General features: G+C 39.1%; 2 protein-coding genes across 2 annotated transcripts in view; one reads left to right on the plus strand and one right to left on the minus strand.

Annotated features, from left to right (window-relative positions):
* SHC4 (SHC adaptor protein 4) overlaps nucleotides 1-20,851 on the minus strand; it is a 179,265-nt gene that overhangs the window by 91,680 nt on the left and 66,734 nt on the right. The window contains exons 3-4 of the mRNA XM_004386297.2: nucleotides 18,891-18,954; nucleotides 14,339-14,458 (exon numbers count right to left, since the gene is read on the minus strand). Coding sequence (XP_004386354.1) covers nucleotides 14,339-14,458; nucleotides 18,891-18,954 — 184 coding nt within the window. The remainder of the gene's footprint in view (nucleotides 1-14,338; nucleotides 14,459-18,890; nucleotides 18,955-20,851) is intronic.
* EID1 (EP300 interacting inhibitor of differentiation 1) lies at nucleotides 5,265-6,971 on the plus strand. The gene has a single exon (XM_004386298.3). It carries the CDS (start codon nucleotides 5,328-5,330, stop codon nucleotides 5,892-5,894), a length of 567 nt encoding a protein of 188 aa, XP_004386355.1. The 5' UTR covers nucleotides 5,265-5,327; the 3' UTR covers nucleotides 5,895-6,971.

A 20,851-nucleotide genomic window follows, 5' to 3' on the forward strand; every position in this document is an offset into this window, starting at 1 on the left:
TGACATGTTGTGGGGTTGTTAACCAATGTCATAAAACAACATGTGTACTACTGTTTCATGAGAAACTATTTGTTCTGTAAGCCTTCACCTGAAGTAGAATAAAAAAAAAAAAAGAAAAGAAAAGAAAATGCTTCTTCAAAAGAGTAAAATGACAACCTACAGACTGGGGAAAAATTTTTGGCTATGACATATCCGAAAAAGGTCTAATCTCTAAAATTCAGACAACTGCAACATTGCAACAACAAAAAGACAATTTAATTAAAAAATGGGCAAAGGTAACTCTTATGCACTGCTGCTGGGTAAAGGTAAATTTATGCACTTATTTCAATGCAATGAAATATGTCAGTCACAAAAAGACAAATACTGTATCAGACCATTATTATAAAAACTCATGAAAAGGTTTACACACAGTAAGAAACAATTTTTCCTGGTTATGAGGGAGGAGAGGGGTAAGGAGGGAAAAACACAAACTATACAATAGATAAACGGTAACTTTGGTGAAGGGTAAGACAGTACACAATACTGGGAAGGTCAGCACGACTTGACCAAAGCTCAGTCACAGAAGTTTCATAGACACATCCAAACTCCTTGAGGGACCGAGTTACTGGGTTGAGGGCTGAGGACCATGGTCTCCGGGGACATCTAGCTCAACTGGCATAATATAGTTTATAAATATTCTATATCCTACTTTGGTGAGTATCCCTGGGGTCTTAAAAGCTTGTGAGCAGCCATCTAAGATATGTCTCCTTTTCCCACCTGTCTGGAGCAAGGAAGAATGAAGAAAACCAAAGACATAAGGGAAAGATTAGTCCAAAAGACTAATGGACCACAACTACCACAGGCTCCACCAGCCTGAGTCCAGCACAACCAGATGGTGCCCAGCTACCACCACCAACCAGTCTTGACAGGGATCACAATAGAGGGTCCTGGATAAAGCTGGAGAAAAATATAGAACAAAATTCTAACTCACAAAAAAAGACCAGGTCAACTGGTCTGATAGACTGGAAAAACCCTGAGAGTATGGTCAATGGACACCCTTTTAACTCAGTACTTAAGTCACTCCTGAAGTACACCCTTTACTATAAAGCTACAGTGAGTAAGACAATTTCAGTTAAGTGAAACTGAACAGATACTACAGAAACAGACTGGCACATATATGAATACTTTCTGTATCAGAAAAGAGACATTGCAGAACAGTGGGAAAAATGGTCTTTTTAAAAACCAATGCTGCGTTAATTTTATATGCATATAGGAAAAAAAAGGAATCCAGATCCCCCCTGCCTCACACATACCTAATGGATGTTATATCAAAGCTTCTAGAAGATAACATAGGAGAATATTTTCACAGCCATTGGATAGACAAAAATTCATAACATGGACAAAAAGAGCACTAACCATGAAGGAAAACTCCATAAATTAGACTACATTAAAATTAAGAATTGCTACTCATCAAAAGACACCAGTAAGAGAATGAAAGAGCAAGTCACAGAAAGGGAGAAGGTATTTGCAAAATATATAACTGACAAAGAGCTTGTATCCAGAATATATAAAGAAATGTTACAAATTAGTAAGTAAAACCAAAGAACACATTTTTTTTTAATGGGCAAAAGACATCAATATTCACTTCTCAAAAACAGATATCTAATAGACCTATAAACATAGGAAAAGGTGTTCTACCTCAACAGTTATCAGGAAAATACAAATGAAAGTGCAATGAGTTATAAACTCACCATCCATGGCTAAAATTCGTTTTTTTTAAATTTTATTCTGTCGGGATGCTTGTGTTGGGCCTAATGTAGAACAACTAAACTCATCCACTGCTGGCTGGAGTGTAAATTGATACAGTCACTTTGGAGAATTGTTTGACCGTATCCACTAAAGCTATGTACATTATATGACCAAGTGATTCTACTCCTAGATGTATATTCAGCAGAACTGTGAACACACATGCACCAAAAGATATGCTTAAGAAAATTAATAGCTGTGCTGTCTTAGTCATCTAGTGCTGCTGTAACAGAAATACCACAATTGGATGGCTTTAACAAAGAGAAATTTATTTTCTCACAGTCTAGTAGGCTAGAAGTCCAAATTCAGGGCGTCAGTTCCAGGGGAAGGCTTTCTCTCTGTGTTGGCTCTGGAGGAAGGTCCTCGTCGTCATCAATCTTCCCCTGGGCTAGGAGCTTCTCTGCACAGGAACCTCAGGTCCAAAAGATGCACTCTGCTCCTGGCACTGCTTTCTTGGTAGTATGAGGTCCCCAACTCTCTGTTTGCTTCCCTTTCATCTCTTATAAAAGGTGGTACAGGCCACACCCCAGGGAAACTCCCTTTACATTAGATCAGAGATGTGACTTTAGTAAGGGTATTACAATCCCACCCTAATCCTCTTTAACATAAAATTACAATCACAAAATGGAGGACAACCACACAATACTGGGAATCATGGCCTAACCAAGGTGACACATATTTTGGGGGGACACAATTCAATCCATGACATGCTCTTTCTACAACAGTCCCAAACTAGAGAAAATTCTAAAGGCATTGCAGTACTCATACACTGGACTACTATATAGCACTAATGTCATACAACAGCGTGTTTCTTGAGCAAAAGCAGCCAGACATAATGAATATATACTACATGGTTTAACTGATATAAAGTTCAAAAACAAGCAAAATTATTTCATTGTGTTTGAAGTCAAGAGAGTGGGTTACTTCTCAGGGGAAGGAAGAGGGCGGGAGTGGTTGTCTGGGATGGTGAAAATGGTATTCTTGATCTGGGTGATGGTTACACAAATATGTTCATATTGTGATAATTAATCAACCTGCACACTTATGATCTGTGCACTTTTCTATATTTGTGTGACTTATATGTGTATATATTTCATTAAAAAATTCTTACTAAAAACAAGATAGTCAACATACAAAGATCAATGTCTTTCCTGTTGATCAGCAATAGCCAATTTAACACTGAATTAAGGGGGAAAATTACATTTCACTAGAGTACTTAAGAATAAAATTAATAAGATTGTGTAAGCCTGTTTTGGAAAACTTTATTGAAGGCTATAAATGAGATCTGAACAAGTAGAAGATATATATTATCTTTACGGATGAGAAGGCAGTATTATAAATTCATTAACAAGATTGTCAACTCTCCCCAAATTAATCTATAAATTCCATGCAAACCTAACAAAAATTCCACCAATGCCATTTATGGAAGTTTTCAAACTGCTTCTAAAATTCATGTGGAAGAATAAACGTGTAAGAAGTGTTAAAAGAATATTTAAAAGAACAAAGACAGACTTTTCCTTGTCAGGAATACATTATAAAACAATAGAAACTAGAATAGAAAGTCTAAAAACAGACCTATATGTTCATGGACTTTAATTCTATGATAAATGTGGCATCTCCAAATAGCAAGTGAAGAATGGTAATCAAATTAGTAGAGTTGGCTGACTTAGCTATCTATATTTTAAAAAAGTAAATATATTCTAGCCTTGTACTATGCACATAAACAACTGATCAATAAAAGACCTATAAAACTATTAGAAGACAGATAAAAGATTATGCTTGTGGTATTTGAGATGAGAAAAATCCATCTTAAACAATACACAGAAAGAAAAAGACATACAGAAAAAAATAAATTTGACTACATAAAAACTTTAAAACTTTTGTATGATAAAAGAGTCCTTAAACAGGACAAACAACAAGCGGGGAGAATATATTTGCACAATGTAAAACAAAGTATTCATATACGGAGCATATAAAGAATTTCTACAAAAAAAAAGAAATAAAGAAATAAACCCGAAATAAGACCAGTTAATTCCTTAACAGAAGGAATACAAATGTTCAATAAACATATTGAAAAATATTCAGTCTCCAAGAAATCAAGGTCATGGAAAATAGAACAAGGTATCATTAAATTGATAAAATTGTTTAAGTTCAACAAAATCATGTGTGGCAAGGGTGTCGGTATTTTCAAATGCTGCTAGCTAGAGCATATTTGCACAGCAACTTTGGAGAGCAATTTGACTGTATTCAATAAAACTACAGTATACATACCCTGGAAAATCTAGGTGGTGCAAATGGTTAACTCTCTCAGCTGCTAACCAAAAGGTCAGAGGTTACAGTCTACTCACAGGCACCTCAGAAGAAAGGCCTGGAGATTTACTTCTGAAAAATCAGGCATTAAAAAACTCAGGGGAGTACAAGTCTACTCTGACATACACTGGGTGGCCATGAATCAAAATCGACTCCACTATGGCAACTGGTTTATACATACCCTGCAATGCTGCCTTTCCACTTCTAAGTATTGACTCTAGAGAAACATTGGCACATCGTGTAAATATTCATTTACCCATAGTTTATAATAACAAAAATCTAAAAATATTTGTCCATGGTTAGATCAACTATAGTATATTTATACAAATGATGCTGTGCAAAAATAAAGTGATATATGTATGCACACTAACAAAGCTAAATCTTGAACACACTGCCAAGGCTTTTTAAAAGTTGAAGACAGTTATCTAAAATATGTAAACACACACACACAACATATTTTCCACAAGGGCATAAATACCCATGTAAATGCAGAAAGTGGATTGGACGAACACACACCCAACTGATATTAGTGGAAAGTTACCTCCTGGAGAAAATGGCGCCAAATTTTTCTTCACTGTAATTTAGGAAAAAAACAAAACACGCGTAATACATATACTTATTATTAGTGGATTTAACATAATTTCTAAATGACGAAAACAGAAAAGCAGAACGTATAGTTAGGATAAATCAGTATTTACCACGTTGATCTGTGGTTGAGAATACTCTCTAGCTTGGAGATGTAGGGTCGCTGAGTTGGAATCGACTCCACGGTTTGTCTTTTTTTTTTTGGCGCACCAACAGACGGTAGACAAACCTTGAGAGCAGATGTGATTGCCAGGGGAATGGGGGTTGGGAAGAGGTGGGGCGGAGGAGATGCAGGAGGAGAAGAGAGGGAGGAGGGTGAAGTATTTTTAGGAAGGCTAGTGGAGTGTTTTCAAGTTTACACCATCATAAGCAGCAGAACAGCTAAGTAAGGCAGAGACAGTAATGCTCTTGCACACACAGCCTCCAGGTATGAAGTTCGAATCGACTTGAAACAAAGACCACAAAGCCACTCTAACTTCAACGTTCTCTCAAAGGACCAGCGATCCCCCGCAACTCGAGCAGAGCGCGAGACGGGAGAGCCACGCATGCGAACAGGGCTACGCAAGCGCACAGCGTTTGCGCAAGCGCACCAGCCGTCTCTCCAGTCTTGCCGAAAACGCTTTGCGAGCGTTGGAGCAGCTTGAATCATGTCCGAGATGTCCGAGCTGTCCGAACTGTATGAGGAGAGTAATGACCTGCAGATGGACGTGATGCCTGGCGAGAGTGACCCTCCGCAGATGGAGGTAGGCAGCGGGAACCGGGAGCCGTCCCCGAGCCCCTCCCGCCCCGGGGCCCCGCCACAGCTGGAGGAGGAAGGCCCAATGGAGGAGGAGGAGGCCCAGCCGATGGCGGAGACAGGAGGCCTTGCTGACGGGCGCAGCCGTGGGGAGCGGCCCGGCCAGGCCGCGGCCCCGGACTTGGAGAGCGAGGACGAGGGCGAGGAATTCGATGACTGGGAGGACGACTACGACTATCCGGAGGAGGAGCAGCTCAGTGGTGCAGGCTACAGAGTGTCGGCGGCCCTTGAAGAAGCCAACAAGATGTTTCTGAGAACATCGAGAGCCAGAGAAGCAGCCCTGGATGGTGGGTTTCAGATGCATTATGAGAAGACCCCGTTTGATCAGTTAGCGTTTATCGAAGAGCTTTTTTCGCTTATGGTTGTCAATCGTCTGACCGAAGAACTCGGCTGTGATGAGATTATTGATAGAGAGTAGGTAAATGCTATTAAAAGAGGAGGAAACTACTTGAGGAGATACCCAACATCCCATTATTTTTTGGATTAATTCGAAATAGTTCTGTCCAATGCAAAACTTGATCTTCAAGAAAATTGTGTGTGTTTCGTAGAATAGAAGAGAATAGGACAATGACTGCACAGTTGTGAAAAAGGAAGAATCGTTAAGAAAGAGAAAGGATCTTAGGACTGTTGAAACCTGAAACACCCATGCCTTTGACTTTGTTATTGATCCAGATTATTTTCCTTGCATTGGGGAAAATATCTTTCATATCAGCTTCACTGTAAGGGATGGTTTTGCAAGAACAAAGCATGACCAAGACAAACTGCCAATGAAAAGATCCCACTGATAGCAACTATATGATGAGAAAAAACAGCCGAAATGTCCAACTTAGGACACAGGATGTCTTTGAATTATTTGGACTGGAAGCCTATTGAGAAAACTTTGAAAATTCTGATTTTGTGATCTATTCAAGCCATGGTTATCAAAGGCTAAATTACTAGTATAACATAAATTGAGTTTCTTTAGTATCTCAAAAAGATGAGCAAGCCCCAAAAGAAGTATATATCACATATGCTATATCTTTAAATGTGTTTCCAAGAGCACCTAAATTCTGTTTATACATGTATCTTGATCATTTATAAAGCTAGGATGATCTATATTCAAGAAAATCCATGTCGTGACCATTTAAAAAGTAAAAAATTAAGACCTCCTTAATTAAAAATTTTAAGCATTAATATGTGAAAGTACAAAGAAAATTTATAACACTCTTATGCACAGGGAAAATTTCTGTTTTGCTCCTCTCTTTTTCACTTAATTTAAGAGGCAAAAGACTTAGTTGAACTTCATATTATAAGAACTGTTTGTGAAAATTGTCATGTAAAAGGGAAGTTGTACATCTAAAAAAGACTGAACAATTATGTTATCAACGTTTTAAACGTTTTAAACCTGCCCAGAAATCCCTTTCAGTATCTGACATTTCCCTCTCTCTCTCCTCCTCTAAGCTTGTTATTTGTTATGCACCAGCGTTCCAGATAATAAAATTTCTTGTTCTGTGTACTTTGTTTGGCTAATAGTATTGCACACACGCTTTATACTACTTTTTATTATATGAATTATTGCAACCACTTAATGATTTAAATTTAACTGGTATTTATAAAGGAAAGCTATCCAGCTTCAAATACCTAATGTACAAATTAACTTGTGGAAAGCAAACTTAGTAAATTAAGTATTGCCAACCTCAGAAAACTTGCCCTATCAGTGAGAAATGTGGTTATTAAGATGAAGTTCTATGGGAAAAAATTGTTGTTAGAAGGCTGCATCCTGTAAAAATTGAGTATATCAGCAAGTTTTATCATGACCAATAAAAAGTACTAGATGTTCCTGCTCCATTATGGCAATAAAGGCACATCCAGTACAACAGGACAACTCAGCCTTATTTATGTTAGTCATCCTGTTCTTTGGGAAGGGGGTTCTTTTCTGTAAAATGAAGACTGACCATTACTATATTGGCAGCTCCTGTCCAGAGGTGAGATGAGAAGGCGGAGAGGGACAGGAGCTGGTTGAATGGACACGGGAAATCTGGGGTGGAAAGGAGTGTGCTGTCACATTATAGGGAGAACAAGTAGGGTCATATAACAATGTGTATAAGTTTTTGTATGAGAAATTAACTTGAACTGTAAACTTTCACTTAAAGCACAAAAAAAGAAGTAAGGATGATCATAATCACTCAAAACACTAGCATGATGGGTAAGGGGAGGGGATAGACAAGAGGTAAAATGTTGGCATTTAAGCATCTTAATCCTACTGCCTCTCCTTGCCTCACCTTTTCCATTGTTTTCTCAAATAGTTTGTAGCTGTAGTCAAATGCATCTGTAGATAGATAATTAATTGTGTAATGTAAATTAACAGTACTCTGGAAGAAAAAAAAAAGAATGCCAGTATGCAATAAACTTGCTAGTTGCATTTACCTCCAAATAAAGAAAGGCTCAGAAAAAAATAGGTCTGCAAACTGGGAGGTTATGATTCTGTTTCTCAGAATGAGCAGGGGTGGGGGGAGGGTGGCAGGGAGAAAACCCACATTCCCTGTTGAGTTTGAAGACTCAGCTTAAGGAGAAAGACCTGGGCTCTGTGAGTGGTTAGCTGGTTTTAAAAATAGGAAGTAACCTGAGAGACCACTGAAAATAATAATTGTTAATATTTACTGAAGATGGAAAATGGTAACATTTTAGCACCCCTTTTAGGGGTATAAAATCACATTTCTTTTAAATGTTGGAGTTACCACAGACTGGAATCAGACTACTTGATTGAAATCTGGGCCTCCCTACTTACTGGGTCTGTAACTGAGGAAATTATTTAGTTTCTCTACCTTAATGCCCTTACCTGAAAATGAATGTAATAACTGCATGTACCTTATAAATTGTCCATTTAATGGGAATTAAAGGTGTTCTGAGGAAACCCTGGTCCTGATTTGGGGGATGGAGTGGGAAGAAGGAACTCAAGCTTGTGAGTGCGTAGTATGATCTGGGGAGGGTTTTCTGGATCTGTCCATAACCCACTACCTTCAAGTCGATTCTGACTCCTAGTGACCATATAAGACAGAGTAGAGCTGCCCCACAGGGTTTCTAAGGTTGTAATCTTTATGGAAGCAGACTGCCACATCTTTCTCCCACAGAGTGGCTGATGGGTTTGAATCACTGACCTTTTGTTTAGCAGCCAAGCACTTAACCACTGCACCACCAGGGCTCCTTCATTCTTCTCATAAACCAAACCCAAACCCATTTCCATTGAGTGGATTCCAACTCATAGTGACCCTATAGGATAGAGTAGAACTGCCCCATAGGGTTTCCAAGGAGCAGCTTGTGGATTCAAACTGCTGACCTTTTGATAGCAGCTGAGCTCTTAACCACTGCATGACCAGGGTTCCTGGATCTATCCATAGGTATTATAAATGTTTGCTTAGATCAAATGTCCCACACTGGCTGCCCTCAGGCCACAGATGTCCCACAGATCTATTTTGTTTGGCTCACACTTGTAATTTTAATTTCTTAATTATAGACCAAAATCTTGTAATTCAGAGATAGCACCTAAAAACCCAGATTTCCAGCTGCTATTGCCAAAGTGAAAGATCTGGCAGCCCTTGCCCCTGAGTCTCACGTGGCAAAAAGTGTCTGATTCATCTTTAGATAGAAAAGATGTTCTGTTTGCCATGTTCCCCAGTATTGTCTCCCCAACGTGGAGGCCAAGTGGTACTTACTATTCATCACCACGTTTCACCATTGTTTTCTCTTGAACCTGGACAGTTTGCATTACCTGCTGGGCCTCCATAGGTATTTGAAGTTGCCTCTCCTGCTGGACACTAAAGGATGTCTCCATTTTCTTCCTGTTTTACCTTGTTTATCTCTTTATTACCCTTCTCCATTCAGTAGCTGTTAAGAGTTGTATCTTAGTCATCTAGTGCTGCAATAACAGAAATACCACAAGTGGATGGCTTTAACAAAGGGAAATTTATTTCCTCACAGTAAAGTAGGCTAAAAGTCCAAATTCAAAGCACCAGCTCTGTCGGTTCTGGAACAAAGTCCTTGTCATCAATCTTCCCTTGGTCTAGGAGCTTCTCCACATAGGAATCTCAGGTCCAGAGGACATGCTCTACTCCTGGTGCTGCTTTCTTGGTGGTATGAGGTCCCCAAGTCTCTCTGCTTGCTTCTCTCTTATATCTCAAAAGAGATTGGCTTAAGACACTATTTAATCTTGTTGATCTCATCAATATAACTGCTACTAATCCATCTCATTAACATCATAGTGATAGGATTTATAACACAGAGGGAAATCACATCAGATGAGAAAATGGCAGACAATCATACAATACTGGGAATCATGACCTAGTCAAGTTGACAGATATTTTTGGGGGGCACATGACAAGTTGGTAGCAGGAATAGAAGTGAGTAAAGAATTAGTGGAACTGGGAGCTACTAAGACTCTGACATTTTTTGCTTAAGCCCCTAAAATATCATATTAAAGTATGTCAAGAAAGTGTTTAAACCAAGGAATATACAAAAACTCCTATAACTTGCTTTTCCAGAATGTATTTTCCCATACCAAAATTAAATAATTTAACAAAATGGCAAGTATTATGTTTAATATGATTTTATTTTATGCTTCTGAGGGTCTATGAAACATTTTCTGGGAGTGAATGGTTATATTTTTGATACTGTCCTCAGTGGTGGGGATAAATATGAACCATCTGATCCATAAATGATCTGGCATCTATGAATGTATCCAGAAACTTGAACCTGTTTATGTTTTCAGGTCAACGTACATCTTTGAATTTAAGGGGGTGGGGGGAGGCATTAGCGTTTCCTCGTAGTTATCTTAGAACTTCAAGGGGCAGCTTGCTTTAAGAAGAATTTAATAAACAAATCCTTTTCTCATGCTACATCCAGGTCCCTTCTCTGCTGCCTTCATCCACTGAACATTTTAATTGCTTTTGACATTGTAAAAATGGCATGGAGGTGGCGTCTGAGCTCTAACTTCACAAGGGGGAAGGAGAATCACCATCAGCATCAGCCCAAGACTGATTTCTATGAGGCGAAGGTCAGATATGCCTCTTCTCTCCTCCATTTTTACCAGTTCTGACACCAACTGTCCCTCCCATGGCACTCTCGACTTCTCTGCTGGATTTGATAATTCATTGCAATGGCCACATAGAACTCACAGACCATACTCACAGTTATGATGGTTGTTAGGGAAGTAACAGGTTCAGGAACTCTCAAGATACAGTTCTTCAGTCAGGACAGGCTCTTCTCAGCTGTGTCCGCAAGCACACCTCTCTCTGGGCCCTTGGCCTCTGCCTTTCTCAGGCAAGTGCTGCAAAGCTCTTATAGCTCTGCTGATTAGTGTCTGGAGGCACCCCACTCAGCCAGTAAGCCTTGGCCCAAAGGCAGTCAGCTCTAGCTCTGTGGGTTGGCAAACCTAGCTCCACTAAGTACCCAGAGGCACCCCACTCTGCCAGCAAGCCTCCTACCCAAAGGCGTTCAGCTTTCTTACTCCATGGGCTGGGTTGCACTGTCTCCTGCCTCTACTGCTGACGTTTCTCTGCCGCCGCTTCTAGTCGTCTTCAGTGTTACAGCTGTCTCTTGGTCTTCTGGTTCCAGGAGTTTCTCAGTGCAGGGATCCCCAGTCCAAAGGACACTCTCTGCTCCTGGCTCTTCTTCCTTGGGGTGGTGAGATCCTCTCTTCTCCGCCTCTAGGATAGCTCATTTTAAGCTTAACAGAATGGCAAAACTGGCCAGTCTCCTCGGTTGGCCAAAATTACCTTATTTGCATAGTCCCACCCAATCATTTGGGTGGAAATTACAATCCATCACACTGCAGGCATGTATAGCTTCTTGAGTTGAAACATCCAGAATGGCACATCTTTTTTTTTTTTTTTTTTAACTCCCCAGCCATTTTTCCCTAGGCCTGCAGAACAGTTCAAAATAGTTTTTAAAAATCAGTCCCTGGGTCTGAGATCAATGAGATCCTACCTTTGGTCATCCCCACTTTAAGCAGAAACTGAACACAGCCCCATCCCATGAACCAATGAAGCAAAGATGTGAGTCACGCCCAAAAGCACCTCACTACTATAGCTTCTAGGAGTAGAGGCCACCATGCCACTGTCCCTACCTCTTATCTGCCTGAAAGATTGTGGGTGTGTGGCAATACTACTTCTAATTACAGTGGCCTAGAGAAGGACTGTGGAGGGGAAAGATGCTGAGAATTGCAACTATACCCCCTCACACACACCACAACCCCATTCTTCTGTCACCCCATGGAAAGAACCATTTTTTAAAATGCTCATTAGATTCTGCCACCTAAGACTATCACCATAATGGCCGTAGCTTTGCCTATTCTTTCTCCCCTACAAAACTCAGTGAGATCTCATAATTAAAAGCATTGAGTCCCCTGGTACCATACACCTGGGTAAATATCAAAAATAAATTTTACATCTACAGATGTCTTGAGGGAAAAACATCTGAATGATTGAATTAATGCTTTACTTTCCACTCAGATTGGTTGAGCTTCCAAGTACAGCCCAAAATGTCATACCATCATTACACCAATGGTATCATTTCTCTGGGATAATCAGTCAGGAACCAACTAGACAGGAATCTGTTTTGAATTGTTTCATATTAAGCATTTTCCTCCTAAGATGTTTTTTATATTACTGGTGGCATAATGGTTAAGAGCTATGGCTGCTAACTTAAAGGTCGGCAGTTAGTATCCACTAGGCACTCCTTGGAAACTCTATGGAGCAGTTCTCTGTCCGATAGGGTCTCTATGAGTTGAAATCAACTTGACAGCAATGGGGTTTTTTTTGTTTCTTTGTTTTTATATAAGCAATGCGTTTGTTTTTTCTTTTTGTTTCTGTCTTTGAATTTAGAAAATAAAGCAGTTCCTAAATCCTCAAGTGAATTTTTTGGTGAAAAATAGAAGTCAGAATGTATATGACTGTATATATATGTAACTGACAATTTTATAATTTTATATATTATAATATGCTTTCCTTGTTAAGCACTAAGTATATGAAAAGGTCTCCAAGGAAGAATGTTTAAGTAAATAATAATAATAAACACCATATGACAGGCACTGTGCTAAGTGATTTACACCCATTATCACATTTAATCCTCTAAATAAACTCTATGACATATGTAGTTAAATCCATCACCTCGGAAACCCTATGAACAGGTACTATAATCTCCATTTTACTGACAAGGAAAACTGAAGCTCAGAGTGGTAGGCTAACTTGCTAGTAAGTGGCAAGCCAGGATTTCAACCTATATGTGTCTGACCTCAAAGCTTCTTAGTGTTTTATCATTGTCCAAGTACACGTTATAACTTCCATGAGCTCATGATCAACAACATTCCAGGTAATAAAACCTTAAATATCAAGAACCCTGAATCACTACATATTAGACAAGGCGAAAAACCAGACCCTTACACACATAAATAACGTGATACAAGTGATTTAGAAAATATTTGGAATCATTATTCCCTGACCTTGAGCATGGAGAATTGTGACCCAGCTGGGGCTGGGCCCTCACAGAGACACATCAGCTGGGCCCTGAGATAGGCAGTAGATGGGACAATCTCAGAAATTATCTTAAGGAAATTTTCACAAAAGGGCAATCAAACCTAACACAAAAGACTTCCCACTTTTTGTCTTTTTCTATTAGCGTTTAGTGAATAGAAATTTGTTGGACCAATGAAGACCCTCCTGACTTTCGTAACCGAAACCTGTACCAATGATCGTTAAGAAAGATGATTCAAAATGTAAGATCACAATTTCTAGTCAATCAGTGAAAAGGTGATGCTTTCAGTGATTCTACCCATTTTGTGATGTTGATATATACTGATGATTCTGTAACCTTCCTCAGATTCAGGCAGACATTCTAGCTCTGGCAGCATGCTTGTCCTCTTCCCACTTTTGCCCTTTTGAATATATGCTGAATAAAACTTTCTTTTTGCTTTACTAAACTTTATGATGTTTTCCTCTACAACACATGTAATTTAGGACCCTGGGTGGCACAAACGGTTAAGTGCTCAACTACTAGCCAAAAGGTCGGCAATTCAAACCCACCCAAAGGCACCTCGGAAGACAGGTCTGGCAATCTGCCTCTCAAAGATTATAATGAAAACCCTATAGAGCAGTTCTACTCTGCACACATGGGTTTGCCATCAGTCGGAATCACCTTGAAAGCAACTAACATCAATAACAACATAAGAAATTTCGTTTAAAAAATAAAAATCAGGTCAAAAAGAGTGTCTTGGTTTAGATACCCATTTAGCCCAAACAATGCCCATATATCTCTTACACCTGTTTCAGCAATGCTGTTCTGTGAGAAAATTAGGTTCACAATGAAAACTCAGGCACACCATGATATTATAAACAATCAAAAAAGAAAAAATTATATTTATGCAATAACATTTTAGAAATATTTTAGACCACAAGAGTTGGAAGAAAATGTTTCTGCTTAAAAACATTAACCCTAATACCACTTCTCCCCTTTACCCCAGTCCAAAACACACAGTCTATTAGTTCTGATAATGGAATTGCTTTCCCTTTGGGGAAGGGTGAGGGAGAATAGTGAATGACTTATTCAGGGATATGAGTTGCCAAATGATATGTACTATGCATTTTGCACCTTAATTCTCAATACAAAGCCAATTAGGTAGTGGTAAGTATGTAAGCAGGAAAACCCCAGTGATGGGATAATAATATTATTGTTTTAAGTATTGTTATGTATAAATCTTTGGAGATTTTCTCCCTTGTGCTTTATTAAATTTTAGGCATACTCTGTCTGAAACTTTATTTTCTTTCTTATCCCACAGGCTCCTCTAGAAAAGTAGGTGATATATGAAACTGTAAATGACATTCAGGATCTTACCTGTTGGTTGTCAAGATTCATCAACGTGAGGCTACATGTTGAGATGGTCAGTTTTATATTCATTCCCGAAAACTGAAGGTTACTTTTGCCAAGAACTGTTGATAGGAATTTAACTGGAGGCTTTAAAAAAAAAAAAAAAAAAAAACACTCTAAGTTATGAATTTTGTTACCAAATGAATATTACTGTTATTTAAATGTTTTTTTAAAAAGATCGAAGCCCACACTCTCCTTGCTTATTTTACTTTACATAAACGAAATGAAATGAAATAATTTTTTTTAAATAAAAACTTTTGACAAATTGGAATGCAGCAATTCCTCCAGTAAATAGTGAAATTTGAGTCCTCTTTTCTCATACATTCTCCCTCTCTTCATCTGAGGGAAAGGATCTGCTATAAAGGGAAATCCTGTGAGAGTCTGGACCAGCTGAACTCTCTTTTTCAACAAGAGTCTAAGAGAGAAAGTTGATAATCAGTCACTGAAATCATTGATGAACACAGCCCAATTAACTGTTTCCTTCAGTGAAACCATCCCTTGTTCTTCATCTTTCCCTTGCCAGAGTTAAAAAGACCTTGCAACCAGCCTACTCTCCGCCTTCAGACAACCACAATGCCTGAAGTTCCACCATCAACCATTCTTTTCAGTTAAATCATTGTTTCCAGAAAGTTCTCATTGTTAAAATGAACATATTACTGGGAATGGGTTAGCCCATTCCACATTAACTCATTAACAAAGATGGTTTACCAGAATTTACTAATGGAAATTTAGAGGAAGCTCCTGAGGAAAGCGACATGTTTTGATGAAAGCTGAACATGTAGACCGGCATTTCTCAAGAGGAGGTCTGGGGGTTGGGGAAAAATCACAAGAGTAGGGGTGCCCAGGAATTATAAAGGCACTGGGGTCATAAGTGAGGAAAGAGGCGCCAACAGAGGGGTGAGAAGTTGGGCTGGCTGATTTTCTCAGGCAGAAGTGTCACCGAAGTCTCACCTACCAGCTGTATGACCTTGGACAAATAACCTTTCCAAGCCTCAATTTCCTTTCTGTAAAATATGAATCACAACAGTAGCCACCTCATAGGGCTGTTCTGAAGATTAAATTTAGATAATGAATGGAAAGCACTTAGCACCGCGCTTGGCTAGAACACAATAGCTGCTATTATTATTATTTTGGTCTTATCCAACATTAAGATTCTAAGCTCTCAGAAATCATTTGAGAGATTTAGATACTGAAATGCTTGGATTAAGCCCTGAACCCCTCTGCTGGAAAGCAGGCCTATTGAAGATGGAAAACTGGTGATTCCTCAACATATGGATGAACACTTTGAGGCAGTCAGTGAAAATATAGTTGATTTCTTTCACAATTTTGCTCGTAAATCACTCTTATTTGACTCCTTAGGGAACCACATTAAACTATTAAACATAAATTATTGAAATTCAATGTGTAGTTTTATTTTTTAATTCCAAGTGCATTCTAAAAAAAATGTGACTAAGGAGCCCCAATATCTTGGGTATCACTCTATCATAAAGTTGACTCTTGGTCTACTTTCTTTCCTCTTCATATTGCCTGGGGGCAAGATAAGCCACCCAATTGAGGGATTTTGTGTACCCAACAGCTATTGTATTTAATTAACAAATCATTCATTTGCTTCTCTACAGTTTCCTTTGTGTGCTAGTTTTTAAAAATTATTATTAAATGCCCATTAAGTAATAATACTATCTCATAGCAGAAAAGCACTTTGCCATTGTTAAAGAACTTTTACATTTATTATCTTAATTTGGTCTTCACAGTAACCTTAACCTTAGGACAAAGACCCAACATCCATTTTATTATGTAGGAGACAAAGTCTTTCATTCCATTATTAGGAATGACTTAACATTTAAATGCCCCATGGAACTGAAAGTGCATGGACTTCAGGCAGGCACAGCAGAGAGGAAAGTACACAGGACCTGCGGTAAGACAGCTTGGAGCTGAGGCCCAGGTGTGCTACCAAGTGGCCCAGGACCTTAGGAACTCCCTGAGCCGTCACAGCATCTGCTTACCAAACAGGAGAATTAATACCACTGCTTCCACCTCCAGTCATGGGAGGTCTTAGAAGAATCAAATTCAGAAATAAAGTATGTGAAAATGCACAGTATACTGTGGAGGGACAACACATTGCAGTGATTATAATTACTACTTATGAAATGAATTCAGGCTCTTCTTGCTACAGGATTGCTTCTTAGAGTCTGCTTTGAGAAAGAGAAAGTGTGCAGGCCCTGGCTCTTAGCGAAAGTCACCCGGGAGTGGGAGGAGAAGGCAACAGAAAGGGGAGGCTGAGGACGGGACACTTCACAGGCTTGACTTAAGGGTGCAGGCAACTAGCCACGGTGTGATTATACAAATTTTCAAATGAAAACACTCAAGATAGAGAGAATTGACTGATCATAGCTTGTTACTCACATAGCAGCCTGGCTTTCCTGATTCCATATCATACAGTCTTTTAGGGGGCCTCTAGTTCTTTTGGATATTCATTAGCTTTTTGACTTCGAAGCACAGGGCTGTCACATAAGTGGGTAAATCCTAAGCCCTCCACACTGTCTATGTTGAAATAGCCCATAGATATAATGGACTCTAAAGGAGAGCCTGACCATATTCCATTGACCATAAATAGTTTTTGGCTCCCTCACCCAGGAGAAGAAGCTAGGCCACAGAGGCGGATAACATAATGGTTAAGAGTGTAGGTCCTTGGCCTAGACTGCTTGGGCTTGACCCTAGCTCCACTGTTTACTGATTGGGTGACCTTGGGCATGTTACTTAACCATTCTGGGCCCCCAGATTCCTCATCTGTAAAATGGAGATAAAAATAGGACCTGCTGTCTAGGTATTTTGTGAGGATTAAAAGAGTATTAAAAATGTAAAGTGCTTGGAGGAGTCCCTGGCAGGTATTAAGTACTCAATAAACATTAGCTATCAAAAGGAAATTAACTAAATGGGGGACAGATTCCCAACTCCTGAAATGAGACAGTCTTAAACAAATGGACCTGTTTGTTGGGCTCGTTCTGTTGAAACATCTTATTCACAGAGGTTATGAGAAGCAGGAGGAGGTTGGAAGGCTGCTGCTTTGGGGCTATGGAGCCTCAAAGAAACTAGAACAGACAGTCCCCAACTTATGATGGGTTCTGTTCTGATGACTCCGTTGCAAGTCAGTTCTGATGTTAAGTCCAATACCTCATTTTTTTTTAAGTTTTCATTATTATTGTCTTTTATTATCAGTATCTCTATAAATCTGATCTTTGGGGGTTGGCATGAGAACGATAACATAAGCAAATAATGTGCTGCAACACTATATCTAGTACATATTACTAAACAATAAGATGTACAAAAAAAAAAAAAAAAAGGACCGTGGTAGCTGTGGTCCATCACAGATGTCCTAAATCGGGGACTATCTGTAACAGGGAGTTCTTAATAGACTGCAAGGGCCATTTGTCAGAGATGTGGCTCATATGAGTTCTGAGACACTGGGGTCGGCCCTATGAAAAATGATGAAGAGTGATAAGGAAAACGAGGCTGGACGGTATAGAAATAGAGCACTAAGCTGGAACTCTACAGGCCTGGCTTCTAGAGTTGGTTCTGATCTTAATCAGCTTAGTGATTCAAGGCAAATCTCATTTTTTCTCTGAGTCTCTGTTGGGTAGCTGGCAAAATGAGAGGGCTGGACTAGACAATCTCTAAAAATTCCTTCCCTCTTAAGCAGTCTACAGTTCTATGATTTATATAGTTGTCTTCAGATTCTTTGTACCTCCACTTGGACTTTTCAAAGCAACTGAAAATTCTAGGGTTAATAGCTTAATTGCAATAACAGTAGCTCCCACTATTGTTGAAAGCCTAAGGTATGCCGGACACTGCGTTAGGAGTTGTATAGACACTGTTTCATTTAATTCTTACACTCCCTATAAAGTAAGTGCCACTTTCCCCCATTTTACAGATCAGGAAACTAAGGATACAAGAGGTTTAATGGCTTTGCCCAAGATCACAGGTAGTAAGTGCCAGAGGCAGGATTTAAATCCAAGTCTAGGTAACATCAAAACTTGTGCTTTCCTTCCGTGCGGCAAGCTCCTTCTACCCAGGTATTATTACCTCACATATACCCTCACCCATGTTTCTATCTGAAATTTTTCCAGGGAGTCTAAGAACTCCAGAATATTGTAATGTAGAATCATTAGAAAATATTGAAATTGGAAGGGACCAAGCTGGTCATCTCGTTCAACTCCCTAACTTTTCAGGAACAAAACAGTCCTTGAGAAAAGAAATAACCTGCTCAAAGGTAAGTAAAGGCCCATGTCTGGAAGCCCAGATACTTTCTCCCCTCTGTCACTCTAGGCATCACCATTTCAGACAGTGTCAGGCAAGCTGGAGAAATCTGAGGGACAGGAGCAACTCTGAGTGCAGCTCTGATATTCTGCCACCAAATAAAGGCCAGCCTGGACCTTGGCTCATATGCTGGAAGGAATGAACAATTATTTTCATATTATCTTTCCCATAGTGAAAGAAGCATAAAACAAGAAAATATATTCACCTTTCGCTTTCTAATGGCTCCGTTTGCCCCCGGGACAGCTTCACACAGACGACTTATTGCTTCCCTACAGAACAGAAAGCATATAAAGACTTAGTATACTACCTAGCACACAGTAAATGCTCAATAGACGGTAGAAATTATTATGACCAAACATGCACATATATACTGTTGAGTCTGAGATAGATGACCCCCTCAAAGAGAAAACACTGCTTAATTCTGCTGCAGTTCAAACCCAGGAAAACCCAGCAATGTCCTAATAGTGACAAATTGCTTTACAATAGGAATCTTACTACTCTATTCATCTCTTTTATTCCTTGGATATTAACCTTGGATTTTCAGTTTTGGATTTTTATTTTGTATTACTGTTTTTTAACCAAAATGGAGGAGTGAAACTTTATTATCCAGAAATATTTCAGTTTAGCAAAATCATCTCCGTGGTGTCATGAATAAAAAGCTTCATAGTATCTCAGCACCAAAGACAAATACAACAGGACCCGACACTAGAGGAAGCTTACAAAGATTGGGGAGAGAGTTCAACTTCAAGGTGGCCTCAAGTGGAGCCTTACTGCTTGCTACAAGCCATTGAGCTTTCATGTAATTTCACAGAAGAAAAGAAAATCAATACCAAATTTCCCCCTTTGCTTATTTTTCTGCCCTTACTATATATTGCACTTCCTGAGAGAAAGGCACCGCTAAAATAAGTAGTTGCTCTTTAATGGAAGTGGTGAATGTACTGGTGCCCTTCTCTCCAGAAATGCAGTTATAACTAAGCACTTTCATCTCTGGTACCCCGAGCATTCATAACCTCCCAAGCTTTTACTCTGCATAATCTGAAACTTAGCCTTGTGGCTTCCAACACACACATTAAATTTTTCACAAGGCAAATAGGAATCTCTGAGCTCTTTCCCGGATCCTCTTGAGATCACTGTTTAAATTAACAAACAGTATTAACACACACACAACGTTGTGTTACAGTTTTTATATATCTTATATCGGGTCACCATGAGTCAGAATCGACTCAATGGCAGTGGGTTTGGTTTTGGGTTTTTATACATCATGAAAATATTTTCTATGAGATATTTTTGGCCCCAAAGGAAGGGGAGTGCTCCGAAAAAGAATGCAGATCTTAAAAAAACAAACAAAAAAACAAACAAACCTACAGCTAGGATATATTGGAGTACAATGCTCTTCTAGTAGACACTTTGTGTACATAGAAAGATCCTCAAAGTGCCTAGGCATCATTTTGGACTTATACCATATGTTTTGGTTCAGATATTTTTTTTTCCCCCTGGATAAATGAAACTTTTCTTCAAGGTACTATCTCATCTCATTTTTGCATAATTATCTGCAGCCAAAGAGTAGAATGGCTTTTTGGTTTAGAATATTTTCTTAGGATTTCATATTTATTTTCTCTAGAATTCCAACCTTTGCTTCTCTGGAGTCCAAAAGAAGGATAACATAGGAGGCTGGGCTCTTTGGTTCTTTGGTTGATTGATGTTTTGAGTCATCTTAATGATTATTCAATAATAGATGAGACTCATATAATTGACCCTATTTGGCCCCTGGGACTGCCAAAATGATGAGTCCAGGCATCCCAATATATCATCTGTATTCGGTAAAGAGGTATAATAAGAAAGGGCAGATACTTTATTGCATGAGAAGCAGCTGGGGCACTTTGGTCTAAAAAGTTATCTGTAAATGGTTTGAAATAAAAGTAGAAACAAAGGTGACCATTGATGCAGCCAAGTATTACAATAGTGATAATAACTGTTGTTATTATTATGAGAAGCTGTTACTTTATATTCACCCTGTAGTTTTACAAAGTGCTTTCCCAGGCATCATTTTCTTGATTCTCACACTCACTGCCCATGTCATCTAACAAGAATAAAGTAGTGAATTAGAATTGATGGACTGCTTTATAGCATTAGCACCTTTCAAAAAGGGTTTGAAAGGACGGACCT

This window comes from Trichechus manatus, unplaced genomic scaffold, assembly GCF_000243295.1.
Source record: "Trichechus manatus latirostris isolate Lorelei unplaced genomic scaffold, TriManLat1.0 scaffold00161, whole genome shotgun sequence".
NCBI lineage: Eukaryota > Metazoa > Chordata > Mammalia > Sirenia > Trichechidae > Trichechus > Trichechus manatus.

Excerpts from the sequence above, each read along its gene's own strand:
- EID1 (XM_004386298.3), top strand. The coding sequence starts at position 5,328 with ATGTCCGAGATGTCCGAGCTGTCCGAACTGTATGAGGAGAGTAATGAC.